The sequence below is a fragment of the Malania oleifera genome, chromosome 7, assembly GCF_029873635.1.
Source record: "Malania oleifera isolate guangnan ecotype guangnan chromosome 7, ASM2987363v1, whole genome shotgun sequence".
Classification (NCBI taxonomy): domain Eukaryota; kingdom Viridiplantae; phylum Streptophyta; class Magnoliopsida; order Santalales; family Ximeniaceae; genus Malania; species Malania oleifera.
The window spans coordinates 110,939,967-110,967,438 of record NC_080423.1 but is presented as its reverse complement, the minus strand read 5'-3'; the positions used below and the strand labels follow the sequence as shown (position 1 = coordinate 110,967,438).

General features: G+C 34.9%; 1 protein-coding gene across 1 annotated transcript in view; it reads left to right on the top strand.

Moving 5' to 3' along the window:
- The window catches only part of LOC131160023 (uncharacterized), a 38,553-nt gene extending 11,278 nt beyond the window's left edge, over positions 1-27,275 (top strand). The window contains exons 7-13 of the mRNA XM_058115308.1: positions 568-679; positions 9,994-10,121; positions 10,281-10,454; positions 10,606-10,715; positions 16,154-16,283; positions 16,802-16,951; positions 26,812-27,275. Of these exons, the coding sequence (XP_057971291.1) occupies positions 568-679; positions 9,994-10,121; positions 10,281-10,454; positions 10,606-10,715; positions 16,154-16,283; positions 16,802-16,951; positions 26,812-27,033 (1,026 nt within the window). The 3' untranslated portion in view covers positions 27,034-27,275. The remainder of the gene's footprint in view (positions 1-567; positions 680-9,993; positions 10,122-10,280; positions 10,455-10,605; positions 10,716-16,153; positions 16,284-16,801; positions 16,952-26,811) is intronic.
- The last annotated feature ends 197 nt before the right edge of the window (positions 27,276-27,472 follow it).

Below are 27,472 nucleotides of genomic sequence, written 5' to 3'. Positions count from 1 at the left end.
TGTATTGTATTTTTCACTGTCTTTGAAGCATATGTTTTGTCAATATTCAAGTGTGTTGCTGCCCATTTGGAACATTGATGAATTTTGATAAGGATATTACTTTGCATTTGATGAAGCTCATTTATCAGTCCAGTCCTTGATATTATCTGCCGACATTTTGTATTGCTGCATCATTCTAAATTCTGGAGACATTTTCTTGATAACAATTTTAATTCTAAGACTTTTTTTCCTCCTTTAAATATTGGCAAGCAGGAGGGTTCTGTCATTGACTCATTTAAGTTATTTATTATCTTTATTGGTGCAATCGGTTTTGTTTAGCATTTCAATTTTCATCAAAAGTCTGGCAATGGGCCAGTTTTGTGTTGGACTGGTTATCTATCTTGATTTTGTTTTGTAATGTTGGACTGATGTGCTGATACGTACTTTATTTGCTATGTGTGTATTGCACTGCTTGTAAGTTTTAGGTTGGGGTAGAATGGTCATCTGTTTTGTTATTTCTCCTTATCACTTTGTCTTACACTAGCTGCTTTTATTTTTTCTGATACCATGCACCATCTTGGTTTGCAGGCTGTGATGGCAGAGGCAAGGTCTCAACAGGCTGCGTCTATGACAGAGTTTCACTGGCTTGGTCATAGATTTCCTATTTCCAATGCAAAAACTCGGGTTTCTATTTTGAAAGGTTGGATACATTTCTTTTTTTAAAATTAGAATAATAGGCACAGCAATAAGTTGATCAATTGTTCTAGTATATACAAACATCTCCCTCATCCTCAAATTCGATGGATTTTCCTTGACATGGTAGTTCACATTATCTAACTATCCTTCTCTAGCTTGAACTTGCTATTATTGCAACTCTAGTTAACCAGTGTGCAAGGCTTTTCTGATGGTTTGTGTTGTGCCCCACTTAAAGATATTGATGCACTGACTTCAAAGGGATGTGGCTGCATGAAAGGTCCTTAGAACAAACCTAGAAAATTTTGATTTTCCAGTTACCCATTCTGCCAATATAAGAATAAATAAAAATGCTAACATAAGCACCTAGGCTGAAGTATTGTTAAACGTCCTCTGGAATAATCTCTAAGGATATCCGAGCAAACCCACCGAGGCATTTTTATTTTTACTTTTATTTTTTGCAGTGTGAGATTATTTTGTTAAAATTTATTTTCCAAAGTCTTTTAGAGGTGATTTTGGTACAGAATATGGAGTTTTCAGAGATGACTTGTTTCCTGCTTGGCTGCAAGGGATAAAAGCATGTTCATATTGCAGTGATTGAAAGGTTGTGATTCATTTTCTTGAATGTAGATCAAATATCTTGGAGTATCTGTTGGCTTATTTTGTTTATAAAGTTGTTTTAAGGCTTTACATGGTGAAAACTAGTCATCTATTCATCAAAGCAAATCAAGCTGCTGATTTAGTAGTTAGTATTAATCATCAAAGCAAATAGGATAACTGGAGCCGGTATAGTTCAACCCTCATCCAATTTCTTGAATGCCTTTAATCTCCTTCCCCCCACCTTTTCCCCATGGAGCCACATCATTTGGAAGGCTAAGGTTCTTTTCAAGTTTCAGACTTTCATTAGATGGTGATTCTGAACAGGATTAACATGCACATGTATTACAGATTAGAAAGCCCTTCAGGGTGTGTTGGTTCACAGGCTAGGCTAGGCTAGGCTAAGGACTCTTAGCCCATGTTTGGTGCACCATACTAGTAGAATAGGATTGGCCTATGAGGGACTATTAGCCCTTTAATGTGGGATACCCAACCCCCCCCTCCCCACGCCAGCCTTGCCTAGCAAAAGTAAAAAAAGGGACAAGGATTGGCCCTTCCCCCTGTTCTTCTCCAGCAGAAACCATCCTTCTCGATCATCTTCTCTGATGGAACTCCTCACCTCCGATTGTCTTCTCCAGCAGAAACTCCTAGAAAGGTGGTGATAGTCTTTTCCAGAACAATAGAAAAAAGAGCAGAGAATTGTCTCTCTGTCTTCAGAAGTTCTACAGCTTTGTGCAGTTGGTGCTGAACCACTTCCTCAGGTGCCACCAGCCTGCGTCTGTTAAGACTACTCTCAGTGGCCTTGCAGCTGATCTGGAGGAAGCAGCAGAGACCGTGTTGCTGTATGGTAACAGAAGCAAGGTCTTTGCCTTGATCAATTGTAGGTATCTGAGCATTGTTTTGCAAGAGAACTGATTGCTGGAGAAGTCAGTCCTGGAGATCTGGAGTAGGCAGTAGAGAATCTTGTCCCTTTTTCGGTGAAAACTTCTATATTTTACCTTGCATTTTCTGTGGGGTATATTAATCTTTTTAATAATTAGTCTATTCCATGTCTCCTAATCCAAACATGGGATGAGAATAATAATCATACAGGCCTATCCAGTCCAGTCTGTAAACCTTAGCCACCAAACTGAATGCACTCTCAAGGTCCTGAATCCTAACATGTCTGTTGTGCTGTGAGTCCAACAGTACAAATTCTCAGCTCTTCCTTCATCGCAAGGAAGCATCCCATGAGTGCCCTCTTTTCTTGTTTCGTGAAGCTTGGATGTCAGGTGATGGGTGATTTCCTATTGTTGAGATGTTGGGGTTTCAGTAGCAGTAGGAAGGAAGGATTTTTTTGGCACTGGTGCGGTTTTCGCTATTTTGTGAACCCATAAAGGAACATGAGAATTTTCAAGGATCTTACCTCTCCTTGCTTGTTGTGGGATAGAGCAGTGTATTGGCCTCTTTTTGGGTCCATCCTTTGGGTTTTCTAGGGTGTGCCACTGCCTGATCTGGTTATGGATTTGAAGGCAGCATTATGTAACTCTCTAGTTGCTCTATTTTCTTTTCTTTTGGTCTTTGGAGCTCATCTTGTTATCCTCTAATGTATCCTTTTGGATAGTTCATATTACATTTCTTCTTATCCAAAAAAAAGATTGAAATGGATGCCACTATTGCCAGGAAAATAGATAAATAAATAAAGTTAAATTTAAGAAATTCCAAAAAATCCAAAATAGTTGCATGCTCCTGAAAAGATAACAAAAGCCATCTTAGATCTTAATTCTTACAAATTGGAATAATCTATCAATAGCCAAAAAGGAAATCACATAGTTTCTCTATTATGATATAGTTTTTTTCCCCCTAATAACAAAAGAAGAGATTTCATTGGTAAGAGAAGAATTTACACAAAGGAGAAAAAGATTTTTCCCTTCAAAATTCTGGAATAATACAGAAAAAAAATAAATTAATAAGATTGAAAACTGGGATAAGCCAACTCCCTTGAAGCAACTGAAGCCAACACACCATAAAGAGGCCGGGTAGTGAACCTTCTCCCAAATCAGATGCCAATGCAATTTTCTCGGTGAAAAAATCTGTGCATTAGGCCCCAACCATCATTGCCACAACACTGCAAAATTGCTGCATTTCCCAAGTGCAACCCTTTTCTTCCTTCTTCCAAACCCCTTAAAAGAAATAGACAACAATTCCTCCACTGACGCAGGGCCAAACCCAAGATTCTCCCATCACACCTAATAATTTATTCCAGATTCTCCAAGCATAATCACACTGTAAAAACAGATGAGGCGCTGTTTCAGATTTCAAATGACATAGCATGCAAACATCTTGAGATAAGGCCTTCAAAGGTCTCCCGATCTGCAATAGGTTATTAGTACTGATTTTGTAAAGCATAATCAATCAAATGAAAGCCTTAATTTTTTGGGGGGACTTTGGCCTTCCAAATAAATGAATATTGGGAGAGGGGGGGGGGGGGGAAGATTGGATTGAGTCAAAAACTCAAAATGATTTGCAAGAATACACCCCCACATGATCCAAAGCCCTAGACCAAGTATCCCTAGCTGAAGAAAGATGACAAGTGTTCTATAATGACAAAAATGAGGAAAGTTCCAATAGCTCTCTATCATTAAGAGATCTTCTGCAATAAAATTTCCATGAAACCAGAGGGCTACCTGAGTCACTGACAAAGAAGGAAGTCATACTATTTTGCCTTGAGCTCAAACGAAAGAGGTGAGGAAAAGATGTGGCTAAAATGCCATTTCCTAACCAAGGATCTTTTCAAAAGTGAATCCAAGAACCTGTCCCCACCAGATACTTAATGTGCAGCGTAAATAAGGGATAAATATGAGAAATAGGTCTCCAGGGGCTCACTGATGAATTTTGCACACTAAAATTGGTATCCCACCCATTCTCACCCAACCCAATTCTCTATTACGATATAGTAACACTAGTTACTAAGAACCATCCAAGTTACTATGATCGTTCCACATCTTGCGAGCAATTTCATCATGCTTATAGGCCATGGCATGTGGTTGTCATGGGGCAGTATCATATTCAACTTGACCGGCATTTGGATTTATTTCTTCTGAAAGGACCATATCTTCTTCTTCAAACTCTCGAAACAAGTCCTCTAGACGTGCATTCATTCTAATGCAACTTCCATTGAATGTCCAAATGAATTATATAAATGACTTGCATTCATTTTAATGCAACTTCCATTATATACAACAACAACAATAACAACAATTTTTCAAAAGCATTATGCATCCTACTGCATTATGTCAAATTGTCAATACACACTGAACACAACATTGAGTAAAACCTCACTTGTTCAAAAGCATTGATGTAAAATAGAAAATAAATAAATGGCCACACAGAAATTTTGCAACTGTTTTCATTTTTAAGTCATGTAATTCATTGCAATTCAAACAAGAAAAATAAAGCATAAATAATAAGGCAAGAAACTCAAAACTGTGCATGAACTTAAAAAATGAAAATAAATATTAAAATTGGAAAAGTAAGGGAAATCCATGGCAGAAATTTCAGAATACATATTAACATGATGGGTATTTTATTGGCTATGCTATTATAAAATATGTTCTAGAATGGGATGGAAAAATAGCTTTGACCTTCATGCATCTCCATGTTTGAGAAAAAAACAAGAAAACAAATCTAATTATCCAATGGAGTCTATTTAATGGATAGAATATTCCATCCATTATTTAAATCTCCCAATAATGTGACAAAAGAATTTTAAAGAATTTTAGTCATGCCATTAATGAACCTGCACATTTGTTGACAATGGGTAGAATCCTTGGGGGCTGCGACTCAGCAGTCATTGGGGGGCATTATTTCTACCATTTCGCATTTTGCATGAAAGATTTGTGATTTCAAGGTGTGATCATATAAAATATAAAACCAGTGTGAATTGGGTATATCCATAATTGATGTAGATTTAATCCTGAAAAACAAGAACCAGTGCAGATTGGGATTCACCTGTTTAACTTGATCAAGATGAATGGGCGGGGAGACAACAATTAAGAAGATTATAGTGACTAGAGTTAGGACTATAAGTGGAGAGTTTTGTAGAATTTTGAATCACAATAGGTATACATTAAGGATGAACCCATAACTTTTTACACTAGTGATGAGCGAACTTAATAGGAGTGTCCAAAATGAGGTTCCATGATGTATGTTGTTTGCAAATGATATTGTTTTGATTAATGAAACTGGGGGTAGAGTGGAATCTAATTTAGGATTATGCAAAGAAGCTTTAGAATATAAAGGTTTTAGGATAAGATAGAATATTTAAAATATAATTTCAATCATGGTAGGAGGAATGTTGGAGAAAAGATTAAACTTGATGGTCAAGAAATTAATAGCACTACTAGATTTTGATACCTTGGATCTATTATGCAAGCTGAAGGAGAAATCGAAGAAGATGTTATACTTAGAGTTAGAGCAGGCTGGATAAAATGGAGAAGTGCTTTAGGCATGTTTTGTTATCATAGAATACCCTTAGAATTAAAAAGGAATTTTTACAGGATGGTTATAAGACCAGCTCTCTTATATGGATCGGAATGTTGGGCAAGCAAAAATACAATGTTGTCCAAAAGGACAGAACAACAACAAACCTTATATCCTGACTATTTGGGATTAATTGCATTTATAATTTTTTCTCTTCTCAACTCAATATAGGCTATCTTCCACTTCACTCAAATTTCACAGAGAAGGCTGTCCAAAATACTTTCTGATCATTACCCAATTCTGTTGGAGGGGGGGGAGTCATCGGAGAGGTAGAACTCCTTTTCGCTTTGAAAATATGTGGTTGAGGGTGGAGAACTTTGTTGATAAAGTGAAGGAGTGGTGGGCATCATATTCGTTCCAAGGAAATCCTAGTTTCATACTAGCTAAGAAATTGGCAGCATTGAAGTTCGATTTAAAAAAGTGGAACGAAGAGGAATTTGGGAATGTCACTGTTAAGATACAGCAACTTTGGAACAAATTGAATGACTTGGATGTTAGAGAGGAAACTCATCCTTTAACAGCTGAGGAAAAGTTAGAACAAGCTACTCTCTGCACCAATATTGAAAAGCTAACTCTTTTAGAAGAGATTAGTTGGAGGCAGAAGTCTAGGGTGTTACATTTGAAGGAGGGGGATGCAAATACCAAAACTTTCCATAGAATGGCTAATTCTAATAGAAGAAATAATGGTATTGAGAGCCTTGTGGTTGATGGTGCCTTGTCTTCCGATCAAGGTATGATTGCTGATTACATCACTCAATTTTTCATGAATTTATACTCTGAGCAACAAGTTAGTCGATCATTCCCAGAAGTCTTAGTATTTCCAAGAATATCTGGTGATAATGCAGATTGGCTAGATAGACCATTTGAGGAGGCGGAAATTTTTGATGTCATAAAAAATTTTAATGGTGATAAATCGCCAGGACTAGATGGATTTACAATGGCTTTCTTCCAAGCTTGTTGGGGGATTCTCAAACCTAACCTTATGGCTGTGTTCCATCATTTTTTTGCTAAATGCCAGTTTGAGAAAAGCCTGAATGCTACTTTCATCACTCTCATTCCTAAAAAAATGAAGCAATTGAAGTAAAGGATTTTTCGCCTTATCAGTCCTGTTGTTCAGGGGGGGGGGGGGTTTATAAGATCATTGCTAAGGTCTTAGCCACCAGACTTTGCACGGTTATGGAAGACATAATTTCAACATCACAGAATGCTTTTGTGAGGAACAGGCAGATTCTTGACCCTGTACTTATTGCTAATGAATGCCTTGATAGTAGATTGAAAACTGGGGTGCCAGGGCTACTTTGCAAATTAGATGTTGAGAAGGCTTTTGATCATGTAAATTGGGGTTTTCTTATGAAGTTACTAGAACGGGGTGGGTTCTCTCCCAAATGGAGGCGGTGGATTTTCTGTTGTATATCTACAGTTCGTTTCTCCATTCTGATAAATGGTACTCCTTGTGGGTTTTTTGAGAGCTCTAGGGGGTTAAGACAAGGTGACCTATTGTCTCCTCTGTTGTTTGTCTTGGTTATGGAAGCCCTGGGGAGAATGTTGGATAAAGCTGTCTATGATGGTCACATGTCAGGCTTTGGTGTGGGGCGTATAGAGGGAAGAGCTTTGGTGGTGTCTCATCTTCTCTTTGCGGACGATACTCTAACTTTTTGTGACGCTGATCTGGACCAGATTTTGTTTCTCCGTGTGATTCTTTGGTGGTTTGAGGCGGTCTCTGGTTTAAAGATAAATTTGGGCAAGTCAGAGTTGGTTCCTGCTGGTACGGTGTTTAATTTTGATTTATTCTTGCATGTCCTTCGCTGTAAACAAGGTAATCTTCCTATGAAATATTTGGGTCTTCCTTTGGGAGCCAAATTCAAGGATAAGACAATATGGAATCCAATTTTGGAGAAGATAGAACGAAGGTTAGCAGGGTGGAAACGTTTGTACTTATCTAAGGGAGGTAGAGTTACGTTAATTAAAAGCACTCTATCTAATTTACCCACTTATTTTCTATCTTTATTTCCTATTCTGCTGCTGTGGCTAACCGTATTGAGAAACTTCAAAGGAATTTTTTATGGGGTGGCATTGGTGATGAACCAAAATTCCATTTGGTTAAATGGGATACTGTTTGCTCTCCCATTTCTTCGGGTGGTTTGGGGATAAGGAAGGTAAGACAGTTTAATGAAGCTTTGCTTGGGAAGTGGTTATGGAAATTTGGGATGAAGAAGGCTGCTTTTTGGAGGCAAGTGATAGAGGTGAAATACGGCTGTGAATGGGGTGGTTGGTGTACTAGGCTTGTTAGTGGTCCACATGGTGTTGGCTTGTGGAAAAATATTAGTCGGGGATGGCCTTCTTTTTCTGGCCACATTATATACGATATTGGAAATGGGTCTAAGGTGAAATTTTGGCAAGACCATTGGTGTGGTGAGACGTCTCTTGCAGTCAGCTATCCTGATACAATAGATTTAGCTGAGATAAAGAAGCTAGCATGGCTGAGCTTATGAAGTTGATAATGGAGTCTTGTTTTGGGATGTAAGTTTCTTTAGGGGTATGCATCTTTGGGAATTAGAAGCCTTGACTGGTTTTATGGATACCATATAGGGTGCATAGGTGAAGGGGTTCAGTGAGGATAAGATGTGCTGGAAATCTGATAGGGAGAAGGGTTTCTTGGTTAAAGGTTATTATGGTATTTTAATGGGCTCCAAAGATTGTGGCTTTCCTTGGAAAAGTATTTGGAAACCGAAAATTCCATCTAGAGTAGCTTTTTTCGTTTGGACTGCTGCTTTAGGGAAATGCTTAATGATTGACAATTTACGAAAAGAAAGGTTTGGATATTGGATTGGTGCTACATGTGCAAGTGTAATAATGAGACGGTTGATCATCCTTTTATTCATTGTCCAGTTGCAATGGACTTGTGGGTTATGGTGTTGGATTTGTTTGGAGTGAGCTGGGTTATGCTGCAATCTGTAGTGGGACTTCTAGCATGTTGGCAAGGCAGATTTGGTCGTTATCGAAATGGGTTTATTTGGTTGATAGGTCCTCACTGTTTATTGTGGTGTCTTTGGAGGGAGAGAAATAGTAGGTGTTTTGAAGATAAGGAAAGATCCATTTCAGACCTGAAGCTATTTTTCTTTACAACTTTGATGGATTGGTTGGCTGCTTTGCGAAACCAATCATTTCCTTCTGTTTTTGAGTTACTAGATTCTTGTAATTTCTATTTTTGATTTTTTTACCCCATGTACACTTCTTGTGTATTTGGTGTTCTTTTTGATATCAATAAACTTATTTACTTATCAAAAAAAAAAAAAGTCACTATTCTTAACTAACGCTTATGTTCAACGTTCAACCCATTGCATATGTTCAAGTTCAGCCATATCTGCCAGTTTTCTCCTCTTATCTTGAAGTGGTGCTATGCGAAACTCTCATATACCAAAATTGTTTCTTATTTCTTATCTCAGCCCCTACCTTCTTTTTGTCCCCTTCTCTTTCCTCTTTCACATCATTTCTTGTGTTGCCACTCATCCATTTCAACTTCCTCATTTCAGGTTCATTTTCTGAACGTATTTTTGGTCAACCATCAGTTTTCCTGATCCATATAATATACTTGGCTTACAATCTGTCTTCATGATGATAAGTAGCTAACATGCATAAATGTTATTGTGTGCTCGTATGCTTTCCAATATGATAACGAAGTTTGGTCCAGAGTTGACAGTCCTTGTAATTGGAATAGAGCTCCTAAATTAAGTGTTAAAGTTGAAGGTGGGGCTGTTTTAGGCTAGCAAAAGAATTCAGATTTCTACTTCTGTCTGTTTGGAGCAGTGTTGATAAAAACTATTGTTTTACCTGTTTTATATGCTATGCAGGTCTTAATCAACATGGAATGTTGTCTTATCCAAATTTTTTTATTCATGTGGCTTGTTCTTCATCTTGCCTCCTTTTATCCCTTCAAGTGGAATATGGGACATGGCAAGCACAACTTTTTTACTCCTAAAAATACATCTTAACATCTTTTACTTTCAAGGGATTATGTTCCAGTTCTTTCATTGCTTGTTAAAATTTTTTTATCATTATGTTTTCCATTTGGGGGTGTATCTGTTTCAAAGTTTATGTAAAATCCAGTAATTCATCATTTACTGGGCTATTTCTTACTGAAATTACTAGTGACTATCTAAACCCGGTCTCAAGATTCTTTTATTGCTTGACAAATTTGATCAGCTCAGGAACTTGAGAAAGATCTGAATGGTCCGGCATTGGACTCACTTCCAGCAGAGAAAAGACTTGCCATTTTTGATAAGATTTTTATTGCATATGATGAGGCCAAGAGCTGCATTCGCAACGATTTGGTATGTAGCATTAGCCATTTCATATGATGCCATCCTTATTTACAGTGAGGTCATTTTGTTTGCACATCCTTCTCCACTGTTAAAAAAATTTTAATCATGGGCATCTTTCTTATGTTTATGTCCTTCCATACTCTGCTCCTGACGAACTTTATAATTTAGGTCACCGCAGGTGATGCTGAAAATGTGAAAGATAATTTATATGGCCTTGACAAAGCTGTAAGTGCTGTCAAAGGACAACGCACCATTGAGAGGAACCAATTGTTGGTCAGCATTCAGAAGCAGAAAGTTGCTAAACCTGAGGAGCTGGTTCGCTTATATGATCTTTTATTACAGGTTGACTGCCACTCTTTGTAGTTACTTTGATTTTGACATGCCTGTCACCTAAAATGCTTTAGACTACAGTTCTGAACTTCACAGATTCTAGCACCACATATAGATTGCAGAACTTGAATTATTTATTTATTTGTTATAAAAAATTTGGCAGAGTACAGCTGATCTATCTGATTTAGTTACTTCTGGAAGAGATAGAAAACCAGAAGAAGTGGCATTTGCTGAAGAGTGTGCTGGGAAAAGTTTGGCTTTCCGAGCGGAGAGGTTTTCCTTCATCCAAACTCTTGTTTTGTTTGTTGAATGCTTCTTGCAATCTGGTTCAAGGTGTTACTTCAACCATATGTGTATGTGGATTGCACCTCTTAATTCCTTCGAAGAACATGTTTGATTCTTTTTGGTTATAGATTCCAGAAAACACTAAACTCTTTAGCGAACCATGAATTTGTGTGAACTGTGAACATTCAAAATGTGGTATATTTTCATTTCTGAATGCTAATCTAGCAATCCAAAGTTAATCAATATTTTCCACACAATGTTTATTTAATGAGTAGAAATGGATACTTATTGCATTATGGTTCAATTTTCAGTTATTATTAATTTATTTCACAAAAGAAAATCTCTTCTAGAAGAATTAGAAACACGTTAACATACAACAACGACAACAAGAAGAAGCCTTAAGGCCCACTAGCTGGGGTAGGCTACATGAATTTTTTTTGCCAATTCACCCAATTGAGGTGTTTTCCTCTATTAAGAGCTATTAAATCCTTTATCTCAACCTCATTCCAAGTTATTTAGGCCTACTCCTACCCCTTTTCATGGTAAAAAAAATAACTAATTCACTCCTCATAATTGCCCTACTAGGCCTGCGTTTCAAATGCCCAAACCATCTAAGTGGTCTCTCCCTTATCTTGTTTTGGTAGGTGCTATGCCTAAATTATTGCATATATGCTCGTTTCTTATTTTATCTTTTAATGTTATACCATTCATCCACCTTAACATTTACATTTCAACAACTTTTATTTTTTGTACATGTTTCTTAGTTGCCATCTTATAAAACTTTCCTTTTAATTTTAAGAGTATTCTACAAGCACACAACACACTTGACATACTCCTCCATTTTACCTAATATATTTTAATTCTATGTACTACATCTTCAATTTTCCCTTCTCCTTTCATAATAGATTCAAAATATCTAAATCTATTAGTGCTATTAGTTTATTGATTGTCAAGTTTAATCTTCTCTCCACTACTACTACTTATATTACTGAAAATACATTTCATATATTCTGTCTTACTCTTGCTTACCCTAAGACCTTTAGACTCTAAAGTGGTTCTCCAAAGTTCTAGCGTTGATTCCACTTTGCTCCTACTATCATCAATCAACACAATATCATCTGCAAACAACATACACCAAGGGATCTCATTTTGGATATTCCTAATAAGTTCATTTAGTGAAAGTTCATCAATCGCTAAAGTAAAAATATAAAGACTCAAAGTAGAACCTTGATGTACACTTATTATGATCTATTTTGATGCTGCTGGTCAGACTTGTTTTGCATAGGCCCCATTTGTGAAACTAAATAACCTGATCTGAAATTATTCTTATTTGAAATATTTTTAGGTTTTCCAGTTTAATTTTTAAATGTCATGACACAGTGCATGTGGTTTAGTCATTAGATAACATCAAAATTATTATAGGCTTTTTGAAACATGATTTAACTCAATGAATGAGAACCTCTTTTATTCCTAGGCAAAAGATAAGATGCATATATTACCAAAAAGGTGAAGAGTACAACAGTTACATGACTGATAACTAGCCAGCAAGTGAAATTGTCAGAAAGATGGTGACAATTTAGGCCAGAAAATCAAAACCTTTCACCTTGATGAATCTAGCTTTCACATCTTTAATGTTTTCTGAGTGATAATCTCTGGATCAGCTATTATATCAGTAAAAAGGACTGAATTTCTCAACTTGCAAAAGTGATAAATTGCTGCAGGCCAAGATATCTTGACAGCCTCTTCAGGATTAGAACTACCAATTTTAGATAGCGATTCAAGATTTGAATCCCAATAGATAATAAACCTCTGAAATTTGAATTCAGTAGAGATTCTTCTGTAAACTGTCTGGGCGAAACTGCAATTGAAAACCAGACTTCTTGTTTTAGCACCAGTTTCACATAGTCTACACTTAGTCTCATCTATTTCTTCCCCACTTAACCAGTTTATCCAATAAAGGAAGTCTATCTCTGATGGCTAGCCAATAAATGGAAGTATGTTTAGGAATGGCATGCTTTGTCCAGACTAGATTATCCCAAGGGATAACAGAGTTTTTTCTCTGATTGATTCCCATGCTAGAGAGATGGGAAATTTATCAATGAACTGTAAGTCCCAGCTGATTCTGTCTTCCTTGCTGACATCAGGATAAAAAGAAATATTGCTCTCCAGGATTTGAACATTTTGTGATTCCCTCCTTGGTTAATTCCAATCTTGATATTGATTAACTCTGACTGTCTAGCAATCTTTGTAATACAAGCTGAATCTGAAGGGGATGACCATAATACACAATTAATGGGCTGTTTGGATGCTATTTTTCATGAAGAGTGTATATACTTTTTCCATTTCCAACAATATATTTGATATTAGGATATTTGAGTAATTTCCTCCAAATCCAAGAATCTGTAGAGACTTCTCTAACTGCCCTGAAGCTCTTCTCCTTCAGCTTATATGCATATATCCAAATTATCCAGTGAAGCTTCTTAGAAGTATATAAATACCATATCAGTTTGGCAGTAGCAGCTTTATTCCATTCTGAAATTAATTTGATTCCAAGGCCTGCTTCCTTAATTGGAATAGAGACTTCCTTCTAGTTCAATTCACACCCACTAGTATTCCAATCATTGCTTTTCCATAGAAAAGCTTTGAATTTTCTTTCTAGATCATAGATGACAGCTTGAGAAAAAAATATAGAAGATGGCCAGTAAGCTTGGTTGCTATGGAGAACCAATTTAATTAATTACATTCTTCCAGCCAGTGTTTTAGAAGGCTCAATCAAGGCTCGCTTTGAGGCTCGCCTGAAGGCAATGCATGCTTAAAATACCTTGAGGCTCGATCTAAAATACCAAAATTTAAAATGGCTAACGCATTACATGCTGAAGCTTACGCATTTTCACGGCCCTTACGCTGGCATTTTGTATCTTGTAAATCACAATCCTTATGTCGGCATAGCATGTCATATAAAAACCACGGCCCTTACGCCGGCATATCATATAAAACCACGGTCCTTTTGCTGACATATCATATAAAACTCATAGTTTGTAATCCCTTTACCATTTTTAATATTTTCCTGAAAAACAATAATAACATGCTTATACCGAAAACATGATATTTTGATATTACATAAAATCATAGAATTTCATACTCATGCCACACAAAAGTGAATACTGTTCCATTCATACAATTTACACAAAATCATAATCCCTGCTGAACTATGTTAAAATTGTTTTCCTGTTAATAGTAATATTTCCAAACTTAGTTCTATAACATATATAATTTCCTTGAAAATAAAAGCTGAATATTTAATTAATTATTTTATGAAAATTCTGACTTAGTTTATCCCCTTACCTGACTTATGGAAAATCCTACAAATTACTCCAAAATTACACCCGTGTGGTCCCCAGCTCAACACCTTGTAATTGATATTTTCCTAACAAAACTTCAGTATTATCTTCCCTAACATATTCTTCTTAGTCCAGAAATACCAAAAACCTAATAAAGCTGAAATTAATTAACTTATCCAAATTTTGGGATGATTCCTAAGTTAGCCTAACCAACAAATCACTCCAGCAGATTTGCAGAGAACCTTCTCAGGAGTAACGTGGCGGCTTCGGATCGGCGAACCGGCAAAAAACGGGGCCGGATTTATAGAGAGAAGGAGTGGAGAACGAAGTGAGAGAGAGGGAGGAAAGGTTTGCATGCAAAAATGGTCACTGAATTCGAGTTCGAGCCATTTATACAGCTGGCCTCGTCATTTCGTCGACGAGGCCAAGAAGGGAGTTCGTCGACGAATTTCAGACCCTGAAATTACCCCTCTTGATAATTTCTCGTCAACGAGACATGTGTCCCCGTTGACGATCCCAACAAGCCGCTTCGTCGATGAATTCTTTGCATTTGTCGACGAGATCCTACTGTGACTCCCTTTAAAATTTCCTTTTCTTCATCTTTTATTATTTAAATACTATAATTCTTCAGGTCTCTACACTTGAGGTTTTAGAATATTTTTTATGACAACTCAAAGATGATAAAATAACTGTTATGCCGATATGTTCGACATGTGGTTAATTATATCACAGGAGATTATTTAGGTGGCCTAGATCTATTTGATTTGTGCAAAGTATCAAGAATGTGTGTTTGGAGTATCTTATTTTCGGTGGTACAATCGTGGTTTAGCCCGTGAGATTGGCCATCTTGCTATAAAAAATTCTTGCATTTTGTTCTTTAAAACAAAGGGTAGGCTATTGTCTTATTTGAAATTGTTATTTTATGGCCCATCTGCTTGTTTCTACATTTATCTGCAGCTTTGTATTTCAACGATTAAATCATATTTTTTATTTATTGCTCCTTCCTTCCCTCAATACCTCCCCTTAAAATTTTGGTGGCTCCTCAAGTGGCCGTTTGGTATCACTGTCAGAAATTAGAGAAATGAAAATAAAAAATCAGAAACAGAAACTAAAAACTAGGAACCAGCAATATGTTGGATAATATTTATAAAACTAATATAAATTAAAAACTTAATTAAAAAAATGCTCATTTTCATCTTTAAATCAAACAATATTATAAAAATATGATTAAAATAATAAAATTACAAATAATACACATTAAAAAAATTGCTATAATAAAAATAAAATTTGTTATAATTATTTTACTTACTTGTTCTACTTTTAAATTTTACTTTACAATAAAAATTTTATTGGACATGACAATTAAAAAATAGTAAAATTATTTTGTAATTGCCTTTATTGATATTTTTTGAAATTTATATATATATATATATATTTCTTTTAATTATATTTAAATTCATAGGGTCATTTAATATTGATTTGAATTTTTAAAAGTATATATAATGAATAATTTAATCCAAAAAAATTATTTCTAGATATTAAAATTTTTGGCAATAGGTTGCCAAAACAATTGAAAACCGTAAAATCTAGTTTTCATTTTTTTGGCGAATAGCTAAAAACCGGCAGCAAAAACGGAAAACTGACAATATAAATAAATGCGTTTTTATAACTTGTTTCTTCATTGTGGAGAAACAGAGACAGAATACAGAAAACTGTAACAATACTAAACAGGTGCTGAATAATCCTCTTTTCACCACAAAGATTTGGATTTATATACTTTTTTTTCTTGCTTTTTTTTTTCCCTAAACCATTTGAAAGGTATTACATTGTGACATTGTGGTAGTATTATTCTAGCTATGATGGAGGGCTTCTGTTTTGAAGATTGTGATCTTGAAATTCATGGTGTTTCAGCTTGTCGAAAATGTCTTGGATTCATTTTTAAACGTAAAATTAAGATTATCTTTTGCTAATTTCATTCTAGCATCAAGTGATATTTCTCAGATCTTATAAACTGAGTGGCCTGGGTCTCAAGTGTTGTTTCCCAGCTCCAGTCAATTGAATGGGCTCCCAATTTGTTGTTGGCAGGTGCTTCTACTTAGCCAAATCATACAGTATGGTTGGAAAGAGGGCAGAAGCATATGCACTATATTGTCGCGCTCGTTCCCTCGCTGATGATGCCCTACAAAAAATGCCAAATTCAGATAATTCTGATCAGGTATCCACACACATTGCTTCATGTAGACTTCCTATTATTAACAGCGCTTTGCATTACATATAACTGTTTTGACTCCTTTTACAATTGAATTTATGAATTTCCTTTCACAAACCATTCCCCACCCCCCATCACCTGCATAGGTACAAAAAAGGGAATGTGTGTTGCTTGTATTGGTGCTTTTTACCAAAATGCTTATGATTGAATGTTGATAATCTTTCTTTGTTTGCTAAGCTCATGATCGGCATTGATATTCTTTATTTATTTTATTTTAGACAACTAATAATGGCATAACAGGATTTTCTGGAATGGCTTATTAATTCATTCAGCATACAGGTGCAGGTTGCATTCTTTTGTATTGGACTCTGTGCTTGCAGTCTGATAAATTCTTCTTTAGGATGCATCAACATGCCTAAGACTTAGTTTCAGTTAATAACTTGAGATTTCTGAACCATTAGCTTTTACTGATTTCAAAATATTCTGATTGAGAATTTTAAAATTTTATTTTATTTGTTTTGCAGGTAATGATTAAGGAGTTGAAGATGTTACGTGATAACTCAAGATCCAACAGTTGTATAGAACATGCCAATGGGGTTTTGGAAGAGGAGAAGGCACCAGAGAATCTGTCCAAAAAAATTTCTACTATATCATTGACTGGAGCTAACAAGAAGGTACTGTTTATATTGCCATAGGTTTTTAGGTTTCTACTTCTACTGTCTAAACATGTGTATTGTCCGATCTAAACATATTATGAACATTTAGTATTACAGAGTTAGTGCTGTCTTTAGTGAGTCGAGAAAAAAGAAGCTATGGCTTAAAGTTGGACAATTCCTCAAAATGCTTCCTTTAGAACATGAGCCATGGATTTTGTCAGCTGGATGATTAGAGCGGGGGCTTTGTGTTATATTGGCATATTGCATGTCTCCGCCTTGTTCACGTACGCTAAGTTTTATGACTATTAGAAAGAGCTGAAGAAAGAAGTACAACAATAGAAAAAGAAGACAGCATGGAGAACAAGGCATCCTTCAACAAGACAATGAAAAACAACAAATGGAAAGAAAAGAAAAATATGTATAATACAGCTCTAGCAAAGCAACACAATCCAAGCTTGCTGCAATTGTTTGGGAGAAATATTCTAAACAAGCCATTTGCAGATCACTTTGGTCAAGGAGTGTGAATCTTCACAAATTTTTCCTCTCCCTCCATTCACAACAACAACAACAACAACAACAACAACAAAACCAAGCCTTAAGTCCCACTAGATGGGGTCGGCTATATGAATCATTTTCCGCCAATTTGTGCGATCATGGACCATTTTTTTGACAAATTCAGGGCTATTAAATCCTTACTATCTCATTCCAAATTATTTTAGGTCTACCCCTACCCCTTCCACTGCCTCTCATAGTAACTAACTCACTCTTTCTCATTGGCGCACTATGTGGCCTTCATTGCAAGTGCCCAAACCATCTGAGTTATCCCTCCTTTATCTTATCTTCTATAAAAGTTACACCTAAATTACCGCGAATATATTCATTTCTTAATTTATCTTGTAGTGTTAAACCACTCATCCATCTAAGCATTCTCATCTCGTCAATTTTTATTTTTTCGATATTATGTTTTTTCGTTGCCCAACATTCTGATCCATATAGCTGATCTTATAGCCATCCTATAAAACTTCCCTTTTAATTTTAAGGGTATTCTACGATCACAAAGCACACTTAAAGCACTTCTACATTTTACCCAATCTGCTTTCACTCTATGCATTATATCCTCTTCAGTTTCTCCTTCAGCCTGCATAATAGATCCTAGATATCGAAATCTACAAGTGTTATTTATTTCTTCATCATTAAGTTTAACTTTCTCTCCAATATTCCTCCTACTATTATTGAAATTACATTTCATATATCCTGTCTTATTTCTACTTATCCTAAAGTCTCTAGATTCCAAAGCTTCTCTCTATGATTTTAGCTTTGTCTCTACTCTGCCTCTAGTTTCATCAATCAATACAATATTATCTGAAAACAACATACACCATGGAACCTTATTTTGGATACTCTTAGTCAGTTGATTTATCACTAAAGCGAAAAGATAAGGGCTCAAAGCATATCCTTGATGTACACCTATGGTGATTGGTGTGGTCTCTCCATTTATTGTCCTTATACTTGTCATTACTCCGTCGTATATATCCTTAATGACATAAGTATACTTACTACATACACCATTTTTTTCTAAAACCCACCATATGTTTTCTCTAAGTTAATAAATACCATTTACAAGTCTCTCTTCTTTTCCCTAAACTTTTCCATTAATCTTCTCAACAGATTTATAGCTTTTGTAGTATGATGTCCCGGGCATAAGATCAAATTGATTTTCTGAGACCTTCGTTTCTAGCCTTAATCTTTGTTCAACTACCCTTTCCCACACCTTCATTGCATGACTCATAAGTTTAATTCCACGATAGTTCTTGCAATTTTGAATATCTCTTATATTTTTGTATATAGGTATTAAAGGTTTTTTTCCTCCATTCATTTGGAATTGTCTTAGTTTTTATAATTGTGTTAAATAAATTAGTTAACCATATAATATCATTATCACCTAAGTATTTCCAAACTTCAATTGGGATGTTATCCGGTCCCATAACTTTTCCATTTTTCATTTTTTTTAGTGCCAACTTAATTTCGTTAACTCTAATACCAAAACAATATTATCCTCACCTTTTATACATTTTACATTACCTAAGTTCTTACTCTTTCTTTCTCTTGCTCTAGCAAGTTTAAATACATCTCTTTCCCCTTCTTTTGTATCTAATTTATCGTACAAATTATTAAATGATCTATGTTTAGTTTCACTAATGGCCTTTTTTGCATCATTTCACGCCTCTTTATGCTTTTCAAAGTTTTCCGTGTTTCTACATTTTTGCATTGGGATGTTATCCGGTCCCATAGCTTTTCAATTTTTCATCTTTTTTAGTGCCAACTTAATTTCGTTAACTCTAATACCAAAACAATATTATCCTCACTTTTTATACATTTTACATTACCTAAGTTCTTACTCTTTCTTTCTCTTGTTCTAGCAAGTTTAAATACTTCTCTTTCCCCTTTTTTTGTATCTAATTTATCATACAAATTATTAAATGATCTATGTTTAGCTTCACTAATGACCTTTTTTGCATCCTTTCACGCCTATTTATGCTTTTCAAAGTTATCCATGTTTCTACATTTTTACCACTTTTTATATCACATTTTTTATTTTTCTTGTTTTTACGGCTTTTTGGACATCTTTATGCCATCACCAACTTTCTTACTACTTGAGAATCTTTCACTTGATTCATCTAAAATCTTTTTTGCTATTTTTTAATAGAGCTAACTATCCTACTCCAAAGAATATTTGTATCTATCCCATAATCTATCGTCCAATCACCATCTTTGATTGTTTTATATTTAAATTTTATTATATTTTCTCTCATTAGGTTCCACCACCTAGTCCTCTTACCTTGGTTTATTTTATCTTTTCTTTTTCATTTCTTAATACATATATCTAACACTAGGACTCTATGTTGTGTGCTTAAGCTTTCACCTGGAATAACTTTACAATCCTTGCATGATAAATGATCTACCCTGCTAGTGAAGAAGGACTATTTAACTTTTATTTTGTCCACTTTTAAAGGTTATTAAGTGTTCTCTCTTTTTAAAGCAAGTATTCACTATAATAAAATCATATGACATAGCGAAGTTTAAGATCATCTCCTCTGGCTTATTTTTGTCTCCATTATCCATATCCTCCATGTATCCTCTCATAACCTTTATTATCCCTTCCAACATATCCATTCAAATCTCCTCCTATGGAAATTTTCCGAGTCCCTGATATGCCTTGTATAATACTATCCATATCTTCCCAAAATTGGCTCTTAAGATTTTTTTGTTAAGCCTATTTGAGGAGCATAAACACTAATGATATTTATTATCGCTTGGCCTAAGATCATTTTGATTTTAATTCTATCCCCTACTCAATTTACATCTATAACGCTATCTTTTAAGTTTTTGTCTACAATAATTCTTACCCCATTCTTATGTTTTTCTTTTCCATTATACCAAAGTTTAAATCTTGGTTTATCAATTTCTTTAACTTTCTCCCCCAACCCACTTAGTTTCTTGAAAGCAGATTATATTAATTTTTCTTCTAATCATTGTGTCCATAATTTCCATGCTTTTACTCGTAAGTGTCTTTATTAGTGTTTTAAAAGGCGAAGGTGTAAGGCGAGGCGTTTTACCCTCCACGTGGCGAGGCGTAAGCCTTGAGGCGTAAGCATTTTGGGACTATATTTTTTAAAATAATTAATAAATAAAATCAATTTATATATAATAAAAAAATGTGAAAAATTTTAAAATAATAGAGAAAAATATAAAAAAATAATTTTTTAATATCATATAGGCCAATTTTAAGTTTTAACTTTTAACTAACAAACACAAGCAATATATATTAAAAAAAATAAGTATGAGCCATAAGAAAAAGCCAAATTAAAAATGTCTCAAGAGTCTAATTTCTACAAGCTAGTTGCAGCCAACATAGTTGCAGAGATTACAAGAGGGTGAGAGTGCCGCGGAGAGAGGCGAGAGACTGCAAAGAGACGACAGCTCCGAAGGGTTCGTTGAAGGGAAAAAATACATCAGAAGGATTCGTCAGATGTAGATTAGAGTTTTGAAGGGAACATCGACTCGTCGAAGAGAGACGAGAAGTTTGGAGGAATCGTTGGAAGCAGCTGTCGAGTCTTTGGAGAGAGGAGGTGCTGAAGGAATCGTCGGAGAGAGAGTAGAGGCTATCATCTAGGAGAAGACTCGTTGGAGGCTTCTTCGAGGGAGAAAAACAAAGGAAGCTTTGTGGGAGAGAGGGAGGATAGGGCTTTCGATGCATTCGGGGTTTTGCCCTGTTTAATATATGTTATAAACAAAGAGTCTCGAAAGGCGTACACCTTGGCATTTAAGGCGTAAAAAGGCGAAACTTTACACTTGAAGCGTACACCTTTTAGGAATTACGCATTTCTACTAACTCCTTAGGGCGTTTTAGGCCCAAAATGCATCAAGAGGCGCGCCTCAAGAACACCTTTTAAAACACTGGACTCCCTATATTCCAAGTTGCTAATCTAATCCTAATCTCTTGAACTAACTTCTTTACCTGCCCACGTCCAGAATGATGCAAGAACACTTGCATATTTGACATTGTATCTAGACGCCGACACGGCATGTCGTTTCGGGGCGACAACGTAGCCCTCCCTTGCCCACTTTCAGTACATCCGGGTGGTACAAGTGCAATAAGTCGCTCGTAGGGGATGCCCTAACAATATTCAATAAGGATTCATGTAATAGTGATTTGAAAAATTTTATGCTGGTTATTAGCTACCTAATGCAACCCTCCTTTACTTAGGCTTGGGACTGGCTGTGTGTGAAATGATAAAGACATTAAGTGCATCAGAGGTGGAGTTCCTCTCCTTCCATCCAAACCTCTAAAATTAACAACACAAAGCATCCAAACGTAATACCTGTGCTGTGGCCCATGGGCCTTACAATTTTGATCCATATAAGGCACCTTTTAAGGTTGAAGCCCAAGTCATCCGAATATGGCCGTGATCTCCCTAGTACTTGCCTAATGTGGGATTGTGATTTGCTCTCTGTTTTGATCTTTGATGCCCTCATCCGAGTGGCCCACAACTTTGTGGGACTTACATCTTTGTGTAGGACCCACCCACATGAGAGTACCCTAGTGTGGCTTTGATACCAAATGTAATGGTCTTGGCCCGATAGCATTGAGCTATTGTTTGCTCTAGCCCATGGGCCTCACGGTTTTGCTCTTTAAAGGTGCCTCAAAGCCTAAATCATTTGTACATGGACAAGACCTCCCTAATATATGTCTGATGTGGGATTGTGATAGAAAAACTCAATTCTCACCAAGAACTCTGCACAAGTTACACCAAATAATCCATGCAAAAGGACAATGTGAGAAAATGAACATGTCTCCTCACTCCTAAAACAAAGAACACATACATCTGGTGATGACAGAGCCTTACTTGGTCTTTTTCTTCTGAAGCAAATCAGTAGTATTGGTTTTATTAAATATCAGTGTCTAAGTAAAAGCCTTTACTATTTAAGGAACTTTAGCTTTAAAAAGGATTGGAATTAGGAGCATGAATCAAGTGAAGACGAACTGACAAGAAAACAAATCAAGCACATTCAACAAAAGACAAGATCATTCATCTCTCTGTCAGTCAAGTTTCCCAAAAACTAAAATTCCCATTATTGCAGAGAAATCAGAGTATCATGAAAGATAGAGAAAAGACGGATGCACTTGAGCCAAACAAGCCTCCCAATTCTAGTGATCTTCCCAAAATCAAATCCTCTCCCCATTACCACCAGCGATGGAGAAAAAAAAATTATAAAGCTATGAAGAAAATTTTCAAGGATTCACATAAGAATTTTAACTCCATTTAGCTTCCAATGGAACCCAAACCTCAAATTATTTTATGCAAAAAGAGTTAACTATAAAGGAAAATGGCATAATGACTACCCTATCAAGGAAATGTTTTGGACGCGAAATCACCTAGACCCAAATCCCCTCCTGCTTAGATCTGTGCACTATCCCCCAATCTGTGCACTATCCCCCAACCTATGTGATGATCAGACTCTCTAACCATCACAGGACCATAAAAAATCCCTCATCAGTCTCTACTCTCATGCCACCCTCGCAAGAATCTTAAACAGGTACAGTCAGACATACAATACAATGGAATAGAAGAGAGACAAGCCTGAATGGTAGTAATATGACCTAAAGTAAAGAAAACTGCTATGCATCTATCTAACCTCTTAAAATCTCTCTCATAAGCTAGATCCCCAAAAGCAGCTGTAGGATTACTACCTAGGGGAACACCCCAAGTAATGGGGAAAAAAAACACCACAACTGCTATATTAGCAAGAAGAAAAGGAAGAGTACTCTATTCAATAACAATTCCCACAATGCTACTCTTGGAAAAATTGATCCAGTGCCTGGAGGATTTGGAACAAGCTATTTAATTATGTTGAGGAATGTTGGGTTTGTCCAGAGACAGTGAAGGAGTTTTTGGCAATTCATTTTATCGGTTCTGGTTGGAAAAAGGAAGATAAAGCATTACGGAATTGTGCCATATTTGCAGTATTTTGGGGCCTGTGGATGGAATGAAACACGCATATTTTCTCAGGTAAGAAGCTGTCGTTTTTGTTGGTATGGGAGAAAATGCTGCAAGTTGTAAATTTGAGATGGACAAATCCTCATGACCCACCTTAATCCTTTATATCAAAACCCGATTCCTCTCTCAACCATTCTAATTGAAACCATGACTTGGCCTCTTCATTCTCTAAAACCAAGAAAACTAGAGATGGACCATTGCACCCTCTAGTACACTTCCTCTACTCCATCCCAAATCCCTTTCTATCCCAAAGTTTATCCAAAAAACCCCAGCTACATGATCATAACTTCATAACATTTTTCAAATCAAATTTCAAAAGAATCAACACTACCTTTCTCCTCCTCCTAACATCTAAAACTATCGTCCACAATGACATTTGCTACTGAAACTGCATCTAAAATCTGACAATGACCAATAAAAACAATCTGATTATGAGAAATAGTTTCCATCCCAACACCAGCAAACCTCTCAGATAGAACTTTGGTCAAGATTTTTGAACAGTCTTTTGCAGGACCGAGGGTAATAAAATATGAGTTAACACTTTTATCCACCATTATTATTTATTAAAAAAAAGAAAAAAAAGTCCCAACAAACCTTAGAAAAGCCCATCTGGCCCAGAGGTTTTATCTCTTTCCATCACAAACACTGCTCTAATTCCATCTTCCTCAAATGCCTTCTCAGGTCCATAAACTGAAGTGAACTGCCTTTTTAACCTTGATCCTTAGTCCCTGTTTGCGAGCACCTAAAAAAATTGCTTATATCACTTTTCACTTAAAATAAGCACTTTTAAAAAAATAGTGTTTGACTTGTACTATAATAAACACTTTGTAAAGTGCTTTTCCGTAACCACTTTTTTGAGAACTATTTAAGTAAATTTTTTAGAAACAATAGAAGATAGCTTTTTTGCCACTTATAAGTAGCACTGTCCGTAAGTAAGGTCAAATTTGTAAATATAAGAAAATTTAGTGGCTATTTTATAATTTAAAAACTACATAGAAGATAATCATATACTATTTTATTATGTATTATAATATATTAATTATTAATGAAACATAATTTAATTCTAGAATGAAGAAGAAGAACCATCTATTAATTCAAGTAGTAATAAAAATTAAAAATACTAATTTAATTAATAATGTTATTTTAATATAATTTAATATGATAATCATATATTATAAATATAAATTAAGAACATGATTATTGTTAATCAAAAAATAATATTATTATAATATTTTAATTGATAAAAATATTTAAATATGATTAAAAATAACAGTTAACATAATTATTAATTAAAAAATAACTGTATATTATTTTATTGTGCATTATGAGCTATTAATTATTAATAAAATATAATCAAATTCTGAAATGAATAAAAAGAATGATCCATAAATTTAAATTAATATTAAATAAACTAATTTTTTTTAATTTAGTTATTAGTACTATTTTTAACATAAATTAATGTGATAATCATATGTTTTAAAAATATACGTTAATAATAAGATTATTGTTAATTAATAAATAATATTATATTATTTTAGTTAATAGAAATAATTAAATTTTAATTAGAAAATTAATATAAAAAACATTTACATTTTTAATTATAAAATATTTTTTATTTTATTTTAATATGATTAAAAATAACTATGTATTATGACATATTAGTTATTATAATTCAATTGTGGATTGAACAAGAATTATTTATTAATTTAAATTAACATTAAATAAATTGAAATTTTGAATTTAATTAGTTTTATTTCTTTATCAGAATTTAATATGATAGTAATATGTTATAAATATACATTAATAACAACATTATTGTTAATTAAAAATAAAAATCTTATATTATTCTTTAATGAAAAATATTTAAATTTTAATTTATATAGTTAAAATAATTATTAATGGAAACTTTAATTAAAAATATTAATATTTGTAATTTTAAATATATTTAAAATTAATCATATAGTACCCTATAATAAAAGTAAGTATCCAAATGACACTTATTTTAAATACAACCAAACATCATTTATAACTTTCAGTATTTTTCCAATTCAGCACTTATTAAATTCAGCATTTTTTCTAAAAATCACTTTTGCATAAGTGGTTCCACATGATCCCTTAACATCTAAAAGAACATACAAAAAAAAAAAAAAAACCTCTCAAATCATTGAATTACTAGCAACACTAGTCAACAACCTTCAAATCTTAACCTAGAGGACTCACTAACTTACAACCCAATCTCTTTAACAACCGTTGCCCCTCCTGTCCCATAGAGGCTCTAAAAATCACCAATTCCCCTCAGCCACAAGACTCTTCCTGTAGAAGTCTGCATTAAATCAATACTTTGCTGCCCAGTTTTATGAGAACCAGCAACTTTGTAACTTAGTATTAAATATTAATCCCCACTCTGTTCCAACACACACCCTCTCCCTTCAGCTACCCCTCCAAATATATCAGATTCAACCCCAGCAATTAAAATAGGTAAAGGTGAATAATCTTTCTCATGATCCCGAATTTCATCCACCACTACATTGTTCTGCTCTTTATGAATTTCAAAGTTCCTGCCCATGGGCAGAGAACAATCCTGCTGATTTCCAGAATCAACAAAGTGTTCTTTTATATATGTCAATCCCCCTCCAAACCAGCCTGTCCCCATATTCAGGTTGTTTGTCCAGAGCTGGTGCTCCAGCTCTCCTATTTGAATTGCAATTCCCTACAGCTTCGTACTTGAACCCAAAGCATTGTCTATCACTGATTAAAACCCAATTATACCTATAAAGTCAGAATTCAGGATTTTTATTTTGTTTTGGAAATTTTGGTAAATTTAGAAAGTTAATTTAGGTGTGATGAACCGAGGGCCAAAGCAAGATAAAGGAGAAGAGAAAGTTAAGCTGAAAGAGAAAACATACTCTCACCAGATTGGACTCTATTTGATCAAATAAAATTCGTGACTAAAAAAAAAAAACCCAACATGCAATAAGCACAAAATTATACACCTGTCTAACTAAAAGATTTTACATTGATGACCTTGCTTGTTCCCTCATTCTCACTTTTATTGTATATAGAAACTCAGGGAGTGATTTCACCGAATTAAAGGTGGGGGGCTTCTTTAATGCTACAATTGATGCATCCTCGTACTGGAATGAACTATTGAATAGTTTATTTATTTTTTGGTTGATTAGTATTGGTAATGCCTTTCCGAAGCATGTTACTTCCATGTTGGGATTCATACTAAAGTTTTCTGCATTTTTATTTTTATGTTGGTGAGTGTAACATGCTCTTTTGATTGACTTTTTTTTTTTTTTCGAAAATTTTTTACAGCCGGATATATTCCTTACTGAGAAACTGGACGTGTACGAGTCTGCAGTTGGTGATTCAAATGCAAAGGCTGCTCCACACATTGAACCCTTCCCTCCAGCATTCCAAAAAATCCCACGCAATCCAATTGTTCTTGACCTTGCCTATAATTTTGTTGAGTTCCCATCTCTTGATAACAGAATGAAGAAAGACAAGAAGGGCTTCATAAGTCGGTTATGGCGATGAGCACCATTTAAGCAGTCATAGATATAATTGGTTTTCACTCCATGTTCAAAATTTGAGGGATTTTGTGGTCCCTCTTAAGGCCTTGTATTTACAATTTCTTAATCTGTTTTATAAATTTTGGTGTTCTCTGTGAGATGACTAGGTTTGGATTGACAATAATTTAGTTGTAAAATTTTTGTGCGATTTAAATTTAAAGATTGAACAAAGAAGTTGGCATGGGACTGCAATAATTTCTCCCCCAATGCTTGCTGTACTTGCTGAGATCAAATATTTGGATGGTTGTTGCGACTTCACTGACTTAACAAAATTCTATTCTTTCAAAGAGATACCTGTTTCCTCCTCATATTCTACCATCACGTAGATGTTAATTAATTTTTGTCGTCAATAAATCTTAGGATTTTCTGGGAGTGAGTTGAAATTCTTAAATGGCCTAGCTTTA